A 14,942-nucleotide genomic window follows, 5' to 3' on the forward strand; every position below is an offset into this window, starting at 1 on the left:
AAGTTAAGGTGTGTCCCTCCCGTTCTTGTTTGTCCGAACCTGTAGGTGGTTTTCCCGGATTCCTTCAGGAGAGCCATTCTGTACTGCTACAGAGTGCTTCTCTGCGTGGATGCACTAAAGTTTATTTACCTCTGTTGTAACTTTTCCATTTATTCCTTTTTTCCCCTCTCGTGTAAACATTTCCTAAGTATCTTTGTAACTCACTTAACCATTCAGCATGTGAATCCTTGTTGCCTGGATCATAACTTCCTAGTTTCCATTTTTGCTGGGGTTAAAGAGTATGCAGAAGTGTAAGACCTGTCTCCTCATTACCCACAGTGATTTTGATTTAATTATCAGCCAACTCAAACTTGCTGTATTTATTTATACGTAACAAATTTCTTGCAATAATTTTTAGTTTTCAAATAGGTTTTTGGTTTTAAGTAAGATGTCTGTTGAAATGCAAAAATTTCACCATCCATCTCCTACTTAAATGAGGAAACAACTATTTAAGACTTGAGTGCTGATGGAAAATAGGTTTTCGAATTGAAGGAAAAATTAATCTGCAGCTGAAAATGCTTGAAACTTCATTTTGTGATCCAGTGAGCAAGGTGATTTGTGTGGATCAGTAATCAACTGGTAACTGTTTTTTGGATCCACTTTTTTTGTATTCTTTTTATAGCTTTCATTGGTTTTCAAAATCATAAAAGCAATAACACGTCAATTGTGGGAAACTTCAAAAACAGGGAAAAAAAAGCTTAGGAAAAAGAAAATAAAATGTAACCCTATCTGAGAGAGATAGCTCTTATTAACTTTTTAATATATTCCCTCCTCATTTCTATAAATGTATCTCACCGTGTGGGAATAAAACACTGTACATAAAACAGTGTTGTCTTCGTTTCACTTAATGTATTGAGTATCTTCCCACATTCAGAAATTCTTCAAAACTTAAGATTGTGTTGAAGTAGAAGACATAAGACAGAAAGTGCACAGATTATAAATAATTACAGGTCCACGCAGAGTCACCGTTAGCCATCATGTGGCCCCCAGCGTGGTGACCTCCTCCACCCACCCACGGCTCTCCTGCATTGCCCCCATCACTGCCCACCCCCACCACACACACACACCCACCCAACCTGAGGAAGCTCTCCTGACTTTGAACACCTTAGAACATACTAGATATGGTTTGATGTCTGTTTTTTTTGCCTTCATTGAACTGAACTCAATTAAATGGCAAAAATACTTCTTTTGTGTCTCACAGTTTTTTCTAGAGCAGTTTTATGTTTACAGAGAAAGTAGACAGTCTTATATTGGCCCCCTCTTCTCTGACATTTGTTACAGTGGATGGACCAGTATTAATGCGTTATTGTTAGCTGAAATCCACAGTTTAGGGTTCTCTCTGTGTGTGTCCTCTCGGTTGAATACATGCATAATTTTATCTACCTTTACAGTGTCGTACAGACGAGTCTCATCACCCTAAAAATCCTCTGTGCTCCATCCCTTCCTCAAAGCCCATGGCAGCACCTGCCCTTTTTCTGCTCTCTGTTGCCTTTTCCAGAATGTCCTAAGTAGGCTCATGCAGTGTGTAGCCTTTTCAGACAGTTGAGGGCAAGTACCTTTTTATCAGTCAATGTGATGCTTCTTTTGTCTGTTCTGGTGCTTGCTCAATATTTCTGCTAGGTTTGTTGTTGTTCAGTCGCTAAGTCATGTCCGACTCTCTGCAACCCCATGGACTGCAGCACACCAGGCTTTCCTGTCCTTCACTCTCTCCCGGAGTTTGCTCAAAATGAAATTACTTAGCACGCATGTACACATGTCCATTGAGTCGGTGATGACATCCAACCATCTCATCCTCTGCTGCCCCCTTCTTTTGCTTTCAATCTTTCCCAGCATCAGGGTCTTTTCTAGTAAGTGAACTCTTTGCATCAGGTGGCCAAAGTATTGGAGGTTCAGCATCAGCCCTTCCAGTGAATATTCAGGGTTCATTTTCTTTAGGATTGACTTGCTTGATTGTCTGGCTTGCTAGGTTATCTCTCATCTAATTGATATATAGGAGTTCTCCACACGTTCTGGGTAGGAGTCTTCTCTTAGCTCTGTGTGTTGTGTCCATTAGTTTATGGCTTGCCATTTGCTGGACTGAAGTCGCCAAGTTGGGTGATCTGTGAAACCCTTTTGTGCTCTTAAATGGGAAACAGTGGTTACTCCAGAAGGTTTTAAGAATCAAATGACCTCATAGCTTGTATTGAGTTTCTAGTGAAACTGATACAAAACAATTCCCTTGGGGTGGGGGGAGGGGATGGTATTTATCATTTACTGCAGTTTATTTTGATGACCGTTGTTAACAAAGATACCTAATTTGGAATATGCATGTAAAGTACTTATTATTTGTTTTGCTAGGCAAAAAGGATAAGTTACGTGTCTACTATTTGTCCTGGTTAAGAAATAAAATACTTCACAATGATCCAGAGGTTGAGAAGAAGCAGGGTTGGACAACAGTCGGGGACCTGGAAGGCTGTGTGCATTATAAAGTTGGTAAGTTCCTCCATGATTGCAAGGGTTCTGCTTTTCAGAGGTTCAATTTATCTTTTATTTAAAATTTATGTGTTTTTGAAGCTTTTAGTGAGAAACGTGTCTCTGATACTCCTAGCTCATTTGAAGCACCTTCTAATCCTGAGGGCTACACGGCTCTGTTTGAATCATCATGGGTTTCCCTTCAGCCGTCCCCGACTTCCATCCCCCTGACCTTGGACAGTCCACATTCTCTCTGTAAGATGGGGTTCAGAGGAACCTCGTTAAGGAAGCATTGCCTGAAGAACGCCAGGCCCCTTGGATTCTTCTTGGCCCTGCAAGCTGATTCTCACTCAAAGCACTGTGGGTCCTTGGCAGTCACTGATGGAATGTTTGAGAGTTTGCCTAAAGAGCTTTGGCCTGTCGATTTGAATAAAATGCGCTGTGCACAGCTACTGTGCTCATCACTGAGGAAGGAATCTTGCTGGCTGGGCAGCATTTTGTGGCAACCTTTTTGTTCTTTTTCTCTGCAACATTCATGCCCTGCTTCTCATAAGATTTCACAAGAACAAAACCAAAATACATTTTTTGTGTGTGTTGGGGGAAAAAACATCAAAATACTGGCTCTAACATTGGAAATTAAGGAGAAATGATGGTGTTTAGCCCAATTACAGTTTTATGGGTGAGATGATGTGTTCTAATTCCCACTTCAAAGTGGGAAGCTGAGAAAGATGAGCAACTGTTTTCTCTATATAGACTGAGAATGTGAGGGGCCTATTGGATGCTGACTTCTGCTTGTGTATTTCCTGTTCTTCTGTGTTTATGAAACTACATGCTGTGGTCAGTGCTTCTGCTCACAGGGATATTCCAGTCCTTGGTGCTGTCATCTTCTTGATATAATCTGTTTGCAGCCCTCAGCTCACTGGTTGCTAATGAGTGTGGATGCCACCCTGATATTAGAGTGATTCTGAGTGATCCTGCAGGGCTCTGTCCTCTTGATGTAGGTTTGGGGCTTAGGATTTTCTGTGCTGTGGTCTTCTGTAACCTTTTTCCTCGTTGAGGATGGTAGCTGAATGTAATAAACTGGCTCATAACAGCTGAAATGTCCCTGAAGAGATGACCCCGTGGGGGAGCGCGGGCAGATGGGTTAGACTGAGCTGGACCTTCCCCAGGACAGAGTGCCCGGCTCACTCAGGCCCGCTGTTCACACAGGGTGAACCACGCACATTCATTCGTCATGTTTAACCTTCTCTTGTTGTTCCGTCGCTCAGTCGTGTCCAGCTACTTGCGACCCCATGGACTGCAGCCTGCCAGGCTTCCCTGTCCTTCACCATCTCCCGGAATTTGCTCAGACTCATGTGCATTGTGTTGGTGATGCCATCCAACCTCTGCTGCCCCTTCTCTTGCCCTCCGTCTTTCACAGCATCAGAGTCTTTTCCAGTGAGTCGGCTTTTCACGTCAGGTGGTCAAAGTATTACTCGGTTGGCCTAGACCTGTGCTGTGTAGAATGGCTGCCATCAGGAACAGGGAGGGTGGGAATGGGTATTTAAATTTATTTGTAAATTAATTAATGTGAAGTAAATGTTAAAGGTTCAATCCTCAGTGACACGAGTACATTCCAGGTCTCCAGTAGCCCCCTGGCACATAAAACCTTTCCACCGTCACAGAAAACTATCCCATCAGCACCGGATAGCCTCTTAGAATTGTTTGTATTGTCATAGTCCTGTGATTCATTTGGATAGTGACAACACGTGGAATTTAGCAAGGAGATTTATCAAGTCAACAAGCCGAGTCTCATGGTCAAAGTCCGGATGAAGGACTGCTGTGGTTTACAGAGGCTGTGCAGACACTGGGGTCTACACCAGCCAGTGAGTATCGTGTGGCAGGGCCAGGGCCGTCTGGGTATCCTCTTAGCAGACATGACAGCTGTCAGAGACTGAGACAGCTGTGTGAAGAAGGCCTTCCCGTATGTGCATAAAGTTACAGAGAGATTTTTCTTTACTTTTGGTACAGGATGTAGAATCCTATATAGGATCCTACCAATTACTACTGTCTCTATAGCTGGACATGCTGTAAAGTGATACTTGGTCTTACACACAGAAACAGATAGAATTCAAATTCAGTTGGGTATTTTGTCATAGTCCTTCCATCTGTAAGCTCCATGTGGGACTCGGGAAAGCCCACGTGGAAGATTTGATCTCTTGCTGGTATTCAGGAGCCTCTTGGCTGATAAATCACACCATTATCCTTTGGAACTAATGCCAAGTCCTCCAGACAACAGGGTGGAAAGGCCGACACTGTCCTTGATTATTAAATACTAAGAACGGTAGGAGCAGCATTGAAATTGCTCATTGGTAGTAACCAGGGTATGGAGCGGAGTCCAGCGCAGCACTGAGGAGGATGTGGACAGCCTGCACGTATATTCAGGAATCTGGAAAGTGAACCAGTGCCTGACCTCTCAGCATTGATCTCTCATTGGTTTGGATGGATCGACAGAGAAGGGCATGTTTGCAGAGTTTGCAGAAGACTGCTGAAGGAGCTGAGAGTTCCACCACGATACTGACCTGTGCTCTTCTTACTGTTTCAGTAAAATACGAAAGGATCAAATTTCTGGTCATTGCTTTGAAGAGCTCTGTGGAAGTCTACGCGTGGGCACCCAAGCCATATCATAAATTCATGGCCTTTAAGGTAATAACATCAAGTGCGCTTGAAAATAGTATCAGCCATCCACACCATGACCAAGAGCCAGGGAATAAGTCGGCTGATCATTCATTTAAAACTGTGCTGTTAGAAGGGGGACAACAAGTATGGAATCGAAATTGAAATATATGTGTATGTCTATGATACCATGGGCTTCCCTGGTAGCTCAGCTGGTAAAGAATCCTCCTACAGTGCAGGAGACCCCGGTTCAATTCCTGGGTTGGGAAGATCCCCTGGAGAAGGGATAGGCTACCCACTTCAGTATTCATGGGCTTCCCTGATGACTCAGATGGTATAAAGAATCCGCCTGCAAGGCAGGAGCTCTGGGTTCAATCCCTGGGTTGGGAAGATCCCCTGAAGAAGGGAATGGCTACCCACTCCAGTATTCTGGCCTGAAGAATACTGGACTATATAGTCCATGGGGTCACAAAGAGTTGGACATGACTGAGTGACTTTCACTTTCAATTTTTTATCAGCAGTAGGCAGCTTCCAGGTGTATCTGTTCAACGGGACTAATAGTGAAGTTACAGAAATTCTTAATGACATAGTGATGTATATTATACATTAAATAGAATAAATATTTAAAAATATGTATAGTATACTATTTTTTGTTTCAAGAAAAAATACTGACAGTTATTTTGTGGGTGTTTTTTAATACTTTTTTGTAAGTCTAGGCTGCACTAGATACAATTTTTAGTTAAAAATGATATTACTATGGCACTAGATATTATAAATCACTTAATAAACATCACTTCTGATGTTTATTAGACACAAAACTTTAAGCATCACCCTGGGCCTATTTTAGTACAGGGTGAGATATTAAGAATTTTTTTTTAAATAAAAAATGATTGTTTACTTATTTTTTAAAATAGTTTTGACATGTTAAGGGTAGGCCTCCATTATCTGGAAAATTGACATATTTAGATGGCTTATTATTTGATTCTCCAGTAAAGCAAGATAAATGGGGTTATCATATTTGCTTTAAAATAAAGCCACATATTATTGACTAAAAGCAATTGGTTGTAAAGTTACAATTATCTTTTAGGATCTGATCTTAATCACCTTCATGGACCAAGTGCTGTCCTCATTGTTTTATAAATAAATAGCTTATTCGGATCTGTCTCATGAGCTGTAGGTGTTGACGTTACAGGCCACCCAGGCTGTTACAGTACACGGTAGCCTCTCATTACCACTATTAAACAAGTTGGAAAGTTAAAGTGGAAGTTTGAGTAGCTCTGTAGAGACTGTGATGACCACACTGATAAATTCTCCTTATGTGTCTCTTGCAGCACTCCTCTCTCTCTCCATCATCTGCATTAGAGTAGTTGATGGTAGCAGATAAAAGCAAAATAAAGACTCACCGTGTGGAGTATTTTTGCTTTTGGTTTTTGCCAGGCTGCTTCAGTCATTGAGTAACTGAGCGCCTGGGTCTGGCTTCTCCAGGTGGAACCGTCAGACGTAAGTTCTGCTCATCTCACTGCTGCTTCTCTCCTGCTTCTTTGCAGTCGTTTGGCGAGCTGGTGCACAAGCCATTGCTGGTGGATCTCACTGTTGAGGAAGGCCAGAGGCTGAAAGTGATCTATGGATCCTGTGCTGGATTCCATGCCGTTGATGTGGACTCGGGATCGGTCTATGACATTTACCTACCAACACACGTAAGAAAGAACCCACACTCTATGGTTGGTTGACTGGCTTCACTGTGTTTTGACTTTTCTCTCTGCTCTGCTCAGGGCACTAACACGGGCAGGGGCCCCTCGCTGCCCTTTGCGGTGGGGGTGAGTATTTCAGTGACCTGCCCTTTTCAGCAGCTCTCTGCTCCTGTCTCTGAAGCCCTCCCGAGACGCGCCTAGCCCTGCTTTCACTAACACGGGATGGGAGGGGGCGGCTGCTGGCAGGTCAGGACAGCCATGGGGCGGGACTGTTAGAGGAATGTAATGTATTACATGGAGCCCATGGTCCAAGCATATTCTGGGGGCCTCAGGAGATGTGAATGAGCAGCATGTAGGGCGTATCAGAGGTAGACTTGCAGATACATATGACATCACGTGGGTTCTCCACTCTGTCGTCCAGTTGCTGTGTTTATCACCAGGAACTGAGCCAGTGCCTCTACACAAGACACTCTTACTAAGCCGTGTGCAGGGGTAGAGGTGGCCACCGACATGCTTCCCTGTGCTCTGTTCCCTGCTCCAGATCCAGTGTAGCATCAAACCCCACGCGATCATCATCCTCCCCAACACGGATGGCATGGAGCTCCTGGTGTGCTATGAAGATGAAGGGGTTTATGTGAACACCTACGGGAGGATCACCAAGGATGTGGTTCTGCAGTGGGGCGAGATGCCAACGTCTGTAGGTACGTGTCCCTGAGCGGAAGAGGTCGTGTTTGTTAAAGTAGAGCCTTTCCTGAAAATGTGTGTGTTTCAGATATTGGTGTTACGTGGTGTTCAGACCGCTCAGCCATTTTAACAGAGCGGTTGGCAGTAGGTGGTGGGAAAGGTAGATTATAGACTGTGATGCGTCATAGTCTTATGTTAGGACAAAATCTTAAGCAGTGTTTTTTTTTTTTTAATCAATTTATTTATTTTGTTATTCAGTCACTAAGTTGTGTCCAGCTCTTGGCAGCCACATGGACTGCAGCACACCAGGCTTCCCTGTCCTTTATGGTCTCCTGGAGTTTGCTCAAACTCACGTCCATTGAGTCAGTGATGCCATCAAATCATCTCACCCTTTGTTGCCCCCCTTCTCCTCCGGCCCTCAATCTTTCCCCGCATCAGGGTCTTTTCTAAAGAGTTGGCTTTTCCCATCTTTTTTTTTTTTTTTAAATAAATTCATTTGTTCTCTCTCTGGCTGTGCTGGGTCTCTGTTGCTGCACGGGTTTTTCTCTAGTTGTGGCAATAGGAGCTGCTCTCTCCTCGTGGTGTGCAGGCTTCTCCTTGTGGTGGCTTCTCCTGATGTGTAGCACAGCCTCTAGGGTGGGTGGGCTCAGTAGTTGTGGCTCACAGGCTTAGCTGCTCCACGGCATGTGGGATCTTCCCAGATCAGGGATCGAACCCATGTCTCCCACATTGGCAGGCAGATTCTTAACCACTGAGCCACCAGAGAAGCCCCAAGTAATTATTTCTTAAAGCTCTGCCTTCATAGTCCTTCATTTAATCTAAGGCAGCCAGGGACAGTAAGACAGATGTAGCTGTGACTAATGGGTGGAAGGTGAGGGGAACAGGAAGGTAAGTGATGCTGTGGCGATCTCATGGCCCAGCCGCAGTCCACACATAGCCTCTGACCTTCTCTGTCCTAAAGACTGACGTCTGGAACCCTGTTGGCTCCAAGTTTATTTCCCCAAACTACTTTGGTTTTATAGCAGCCAAGTCGCTGGCTCTGTCCACTTGCCTTCTCTTCCCCCTGGTAATTGGCATGAGGAAAATATAAGCTAAACTGTGGACAGGGACCGGGGGTGCTGCTCCAGCATGTCCTCCCCAGAGGCATCGGCAGACTCAACTGATAGTTCAGAACATCACCTTCCAGGATGAACCGCAAGGTTGCACGTGTAGAGTTCCTTACATCAGTGGGCCCCATCCTTCTTGGCACCAGGGACCAGTTTCGTGGAAGACGTGGGAGAGGAGGGATGGTTTGGGGATGAGTCAAGCACATTATATTTATTGTGTACTTTATTTCTGTTATTACGTCAGCTCCACTTCAGATCATCAGGCGTTAGATTCTGGAGGTTGGGGACCCCTGTCTTACAAAAACCTCCAAATGCCAGCTGTTTAGAGGGGTGGTGTGTGTGTGTGTGTGTGTGAAACAAAAACCTCCAAATGCCAGCTGTTTAGAGGGGTGGTGTGTGTGTGTGTGTGTGTGAAACCTGAGCAGCTTCTTCCCATGGCTGTTTGCTCATCTTTAACAATATGTGTTTTCCTCTCTCCAAAAGCATATATTCGATCCAATCAGACGATGGGCTGGGGAGAAAAGGCCATAGAGATCCGATCTGTGGAAACTGGTCACTTGGATGGCGTGTTTATGCACAAAAGGGCTCAAAGGCTGAAATTCCTGTGTGAACGCAATGACAAGGTAACACTCTCCTTAGGGATTCGTTTTAGATGTTATCTTTCAGCAGTGGTCTATTTTCCATGGAGCTCAGTGAAGCCTTTCCTTGGGATTTTGATAGATTCTGAAATAACTTTATCAAGAACTTTTCGGTAGTTCCTTTTTAGAGCCGTTAATGGAGGTCAGGATATATTTTATTTTGTTTTTGTTGAGGGGGTGGACATGTTTATCTCTGCAGAAATCATTCTGTGTTGGGTTTTTGTTGTCTTTTGAGTTTTTTTTTTTCCCCCCCATTAGGTGGCCTACCTGGGCTATGTTTAGTTTAGGGATAGCTAAAGGTTAAAGCTCCCAGTTTAGATGGATGGAACTCTTTTGTGATTAGAAAGAACCCTCATGCACATTTAAATAATAGGGGATATTTTCCTTCCCCTGATATATGCTTGAAATATACCACTTGTTAGTCCTTCTTTCGAGTATTGACATAACTGCATTGTCTTCCTGGCATAAGTGCCTAAAAGGAGAAATTATTTTATGCAAAAGCAGGAGTGCTGCCTACAGGTGAGACCTGTGAGACCCCGGAGCATCAAAGCCCAAGTTAAAACCTTTGCTTTTCCAAACTGGCCACATCGTTTTCTTATCCAGGAATCCCTTCCTCCCCAAACCAGCCTTGGAGTGGAGCAGACAGCTGGCCAAGGGTGCTGACCCCTCTGGCCTTTTCTAAGCTTAGATTTCTCTCTCATCTGTCACTTGGATGAAAATATGTCTGACTACCTGAGGCAGCCCACGACAGCCTTAGAAACATTTCCACCTCTTGCTTCACATTAAAATATATTAGGCCTCCAGTCACCAGACCTCAGGCTGATTTCTCAAATGAAGAGGAGCTGTCATTTCTAGTTGGCAGGTGGGCCTCCCGCCGCCCAGCTTGGTGCTCTACTCAGGTCCACATCCCCCCAGCCCACTTCCTGCTGCAGTCCAGTCCCCTGGCTCATTCGCCGGTGCACTTGACCTACACAATGTCTCCGAAATCTTTTACCTTGGAAACCCATGCAACCGCAGAGCTAACCCAGGATTTTACCAGCTTTGGGGCTTACATTTTCCTAAGTATGTTCAGTGGAGCCATAACCACGGTATTCTTTGAACTTCAGGCATTTAAATTTTTTTTTAAATCATTCATGATGTCATACCCATCAGGGTTTATTAATAAAAGGCACAAAACTAAATTATATATATTTTTGACAGTAGAGTCCTGTGAAATAACCAAGACATTTCAGTTTCATTTTTTAAAAGAGAAAAACAAGGCAGCTGAGTCGCCTCCCCACTGATCACTGAGTTTGCCCAACACGTTGATCTTTCGGAAGGTGTTAACGGTGGAGGTGAGCACAGCTGATCCAGTTTGGGGAACATCTTGTTTTCTCTGTGTTCTCACAGTAGGGCATGGGGTGCGCAGAGTCACCCCTTGGCTAAGGAGTCTTCCTAAGTTAAGGAAATGTTAGTCGCTCAGCCTCCTCTGGCCTTTTGTGACCCCCTGGGCTGTGGGCCCACCAGGCTCCTTTGTCCATGGAATTCTACAGGCAAGAATAGTGGAGTGGGTTGCCATTCCTGCTCCAGGGGAGCTTCCTGACCCAGGCCTCCCCTGGCAGGTTCTTTACCTCTGAGCCCCCAGAGAAGCCCTGCTAGTAGAGATGCAAAGTGGCTCCTTACTGGTGAATGGACGCCACCCAGACCTGCTTTGGGAGGGGGCCTCCGGGCTCCCGCTCACCCCTCCCCTCTCCCCTGCAGGTGTTCTTCGCCTCGGTCCGGTCCGGGGGCAGCAGCCAGGTTTACTTCATGACGCTCGGCAGGACCTCTCTTCTGAGCTGGTAGGAGCGGCGGGCTAGGCTGCCGGCCCCGAGGTGTCGACCATGAGAACCCGGAGATCCTGGCAACTGGAGCGCGGAGCTGCCCGGGCCGCGTGGGCGGGGGTCTCCTCCCCGCCCGCACCCGCTCTTACCAGTTCATCCCCATTCTCTTCTTGTCCTGTTCGAAATAAATCGAGGCTGCATCGCAGCTGGTGCTGGCGAGACTGCCATCAGGTGCTATCCGTGCTGGGATGGAGCGGCGGGCAGAACGCATGCGCATTCCCTCCAGCTCCAGTGTTCCGTGTCTGCGGCTCCATCCTGGGGCGTCTGCGGGTGGAGACCGGACGCCGGCGGGGGGGTTGGCAGGTGTAAACGTGCGCTCGAGGAGCAGGTCGCTGAAGCCAAGAGCAGATTTAATATAGTAACATTAACAACGTATTTAATTGACATTTCTTTTTTTTTTTTGGTAATGTGACCATATGTGGACAAAGAAGAAGGTGCAGGTTTAAGAAGTTAATATTTATAAAATGTGAAAGACACAGTTACTAGGATAACTTTTTTGTGGGTGGGGCTTGGGAGGCGGGTGGGTGGGTTTAGGGACCCATTTGGTTTCTTGGGTTGTTTTTTTTTGGCCAAGAACTCAGTCGTTTTTCTGTGTACCAAGTTTTGCCTAAAATCACGTGCAGATGATTCTTTTAAAAAAAAGGAAAAAGAAAGGGTGTGCATTTGTATCCTGCCCAGAACCTTGTTGTGTGACAGTATTAGCGCTGCCTCGGTCAAAGGTTTAATTTTTGTTTAAACCTGGAAGTGCAACAGCAGTTTCACCACGATCGGCACTTGCAGAGGGGAAAAAAAAATCTTTTTCAACCACGTGTTTATTTTTTCGCCTACCTCATTGTTTTTAATGCATTAAGAGGTGGTTTAGTTTCTATGTCTTTGGAGGAAAACATTAATGTTTAACCTTAATACCAAAACGATCCGATTGAAGTTTGACTGTTATTTTGTCATGTCTCAGTAGGCACAAGAGAAATTGTCCCCGAAGGTGGGAAACAGCCATGAGGCTTGTCCGCTGATGGGCACGTCTGCTTTCTGAGCTGAGAAAGCAGATCACACCATTTTCCACCAGATTCATCAGTGGTGGTGGTGTACGGACAGGCGGCCATTGCCCACAGCACATGGGGCCTCGCTGTTCTCAGCTCGGAGTTTGCAGACAGGTGGTCATATGGGGCACAACCCCACAAACTGTCGACAGTGTTGCCGGAACCTTTCCTTGGGGCCGGGGGTGTTTCCCTTTTTCTAAAAATGCAATGCACTAAAACTATTTTAAGAATGTAGTTAATACTGCTCATTCATAAGATAGCATCTTCCTGCGTTTCGGGTGTGATATCAGAGCCCTGGCTTCTCGAGTGCTCTCCCTTGCTCTCTCTCTCTGCGCGCTCTCTCTGTTTTTTAAACCAGTTTTACTTTATGAATATGTTCATGACATTTGTAATAAATGTCTTGGGTAATAATTGGTTTCATGGCTTCTGGTCACTGGCTTCCTCTGAGGATGTTGGTTATATTGATTACTTGTTAAAGGGTGGCTCAGCCGTCTGCCTGTCCTCTGGCAGAGTTCTGATGGGAATCTCACTCACCAAACAAAAGCTCGGTGTGGCCTAGGCTTATTCCTCCTCCGTGGTGAATTTGCTTTTATGACATCAAAGCAGAGGTTTTCCGCCCCAAGAAATTAACAATCACTTGCACCTGTGTGCTGAGTCTGCCCCCCAACCCCCACCCCCACCCCCAAAGCCGCATCCAGTTTGGCATCCACTTTGACCCATTGTTCTCTTCCTCCTGGGTCAGCATTTTTGCCAGAGGCTCCCGCTTTGAATTTCAGAAATGTACTGAAGAGTACACACACTCACAAATGCAGAAACAACAGCTGATGACGTACACCCACCACAGAAGCACCCGCTGAGAAAAACTGCCTCTGTGTTGGAAGGATTCAGTCTGGGGAAACAGGCTTTCCATGCGTGTTGACTTCAGCGTAGTGCTGGCGTCTAAGGCAGAAAGAACCAGTTCTGTTCTGGTCATTTGTGCTTAAAGGAGAGAAGATCCAGGCGCTGATCCTGCCCTTGGCAGGAGTTCTGAGACTGGCCAGACTAGTCGCTGCGGGGCTGCAGTCCTTGCCACATCACTGCTGGTGATTCCCTTCTCAGGTTGGCTTTTGACTGGAGACGAAATGTGCCCTAGCAAACACGTGTGTCAGGGTGAGAACGGACTGCGTAGTGGGGTCAGCTGTAGCCCCTCCCATGACTTCAGCGAAAGGTCAGGTTGGGCAGGTGTCTTTCAAAAAAATACTAAACTTCTGATACCAATGTGAAAGATATAAACAGGTTGAGGATGATGGGCTCCGAGCTCAGGTCAGCGTGGGCCTGTCCTACCTGGGCAGCAGCTGGTGGTGGTGGAGTTGAACGTGATTGAATCCGTCAGCTGGGCTTGGCTGACCGAGGTCAACCAGCCACTGGTCCCCTGGTTGGGTGCCTCGGGTCGCCTTCCTTGTCTGGGGTGTCCCTCCCTCCTTGGCCTTCCCGCCATGCAGACCAACTTAGGTTGCTACAGCTTCAAGCAGGCGCTGGGTTAGCTTTCTTCATGGGAAATGGCAGGCTCTCTCCATTTCATTCCTAACAGGGTAGTGACTTCACTCAAGTGCCAAGATGGCAAAATTAGCAGGAGAATTTAGTATTGTGCTGATACCACTAAATATGGAACCTAGAAAACCATGACAGCTCTTCCAAACAGAATACCAGTATGGCTCTAGGTTTAGTTGAAGCTTTAATAAGTGATACTTTTCTGTATTTAAAACGGAGTCTCTATATCGAGTGCAGTTTTTTGGGTTTTTTTTTTTTTTACTTTTTCTCATGCACATGTGTTGAAGAAAATGTTTACAAAAAATAGTTTTGTTACACTAATGGGCATCACATATTTATGGTCTATTTTTAAGTGATTTTTTTTATGGGTTATTTAGGCTTTCGTTTTAGTTGTAGTCCACTTAAATGATGGTTCATAATCCCTAATTTTGCCAATTATAAATTTGCTAAACGGTAATGCAAATGACAAGCTGCATTAAGTTTACTAATCAGAACTGCGAAGCAGACTGGTGGCAAGTACACACACAGCCTTCTTTTTTCAGTGCTAACTTGTCTTCTGTGTATTATGAAAATGACTGTTGTCCCTCTTCTTCCCCTTTTTTTGTCCTTAAATAAAGTAAAAGTGACACCTGTTTCATGTGGCATGAGTTTCAAATATATTCTGTCCCTGCAGAATGTTCACTTTCTGTAAGGATCCTCCTTCCCTGGTGCTACCCCAAGGCCCGAGTGAGCAGCTCCCAGATTTTGCCATCTCCCTGAAAGGGGTGGGCCAGGGGATTCCCAGGCACAAGTTACAAAAGCGGCAAACATTTGTTCAGAGATCTTAGAATGAGGGCCTTCTCTAGTGGTCCAGTAGTTAAGAATCCGCCTCCCTTGAAGAGGACATGGGTTTGATTCCTGCTCCAGGAAGATTCCACTTGCCGTGGAGCAACTAAGCCCGTGTGCCTCAACTGCAGAGCTGGAGCAACCCACTCAAAGGAAGCGTTGTGCCACATGGGCAACCAAGAGCCGACACAGCCAAGTAACTAAATATTTTATTTAAAATCTTAAAAAGAAATTGATAGTGAGCTCGTGATGGCCATGTTCCTGAAGCCAAGAGCAAAAGGAAAGCTTCTTAGGAAGAAACCGGGTTTTGTTTTTCCAAGCCTGAATTGGATCAAGAAGTAAAATGCATGCTCTCTGTTCTGTAGCTAATTGGACGTTGGGAGGAACCCTTTCTCAAATTGGTGCATAAACAAGACCTGAAGCC

The 14,942-nt window shown here is 45.4% G+C and overlaps 1 protein-coding gene across 50 annotated transcripts in view; it reads left to right on the forward strand.

Annotated features, from left to right (window-relative positions):
- The window catches only part of MAP4K4 (mitogen-activated protein kinase kinase kinase kinase 4), a 150,172-nt gene extending 135,846 nt beyond the window's left edge, over positions 1 to 14,326 (forward strand). For 28 of the 50 annotated variants that reach the window (XM_070475228.1, XM_070475282.1, XM_070475412.1 and 25 more), the window contains 6 exons: positions 2,377 to 2,511; positions 5,075 to 5,175; positions 6,693 to 6,842; positions 7,378 to 7,537; positions 9,110 to 9,249; positions 11,005 to 14,326. In XM_070475228.1, the coding sequence (XP_070331329.1) occupies positions 2,377 to 2,511; positions 5,075 to 5,175; positions 6,693 to 6,842; positions 7,378 to 7,537; positions 9,110 to 9,249; positions 11,005 to 11,088 (770 nt within the window). In that variant the 3' untranslated portion in view covers positions 11,089 to 14,326. Of the gene's footprint in view, positions 1 to 2,376; positions 2,512 to 5,074; positions 5,176 to 6,692; positions 6,867 to 7,377; positions 7,538 to 9,109; positions 9,250 to 11,004 lie in introns of all 50 variants that reach the window. The other 22 variants (XM_070475210.1, XM_070475271.1, XM_070475216.1 and 19 more) reach the window with 1 other exon arrangement.
- The last annotated feature ends 616 nt before the right edge of the window (positions 14,327 to 14,942 follow it).

Source organism: Odocoileus virginianus, chromosome 2 (genome assembly GCF_023699985.2).
Source record: "Odocoileus virginianus isolate 20LAN1187 ecotype Illinois chromosome 2, Ovbor_1.2, whole genome shotgun sequence".
Taxonomy (NCBI): Eukaryota; Metazoa; Chordata; class Mammalia; order Artiodactyla; family Cervidae; genus Odocoileus; species Odocoileus virginianus.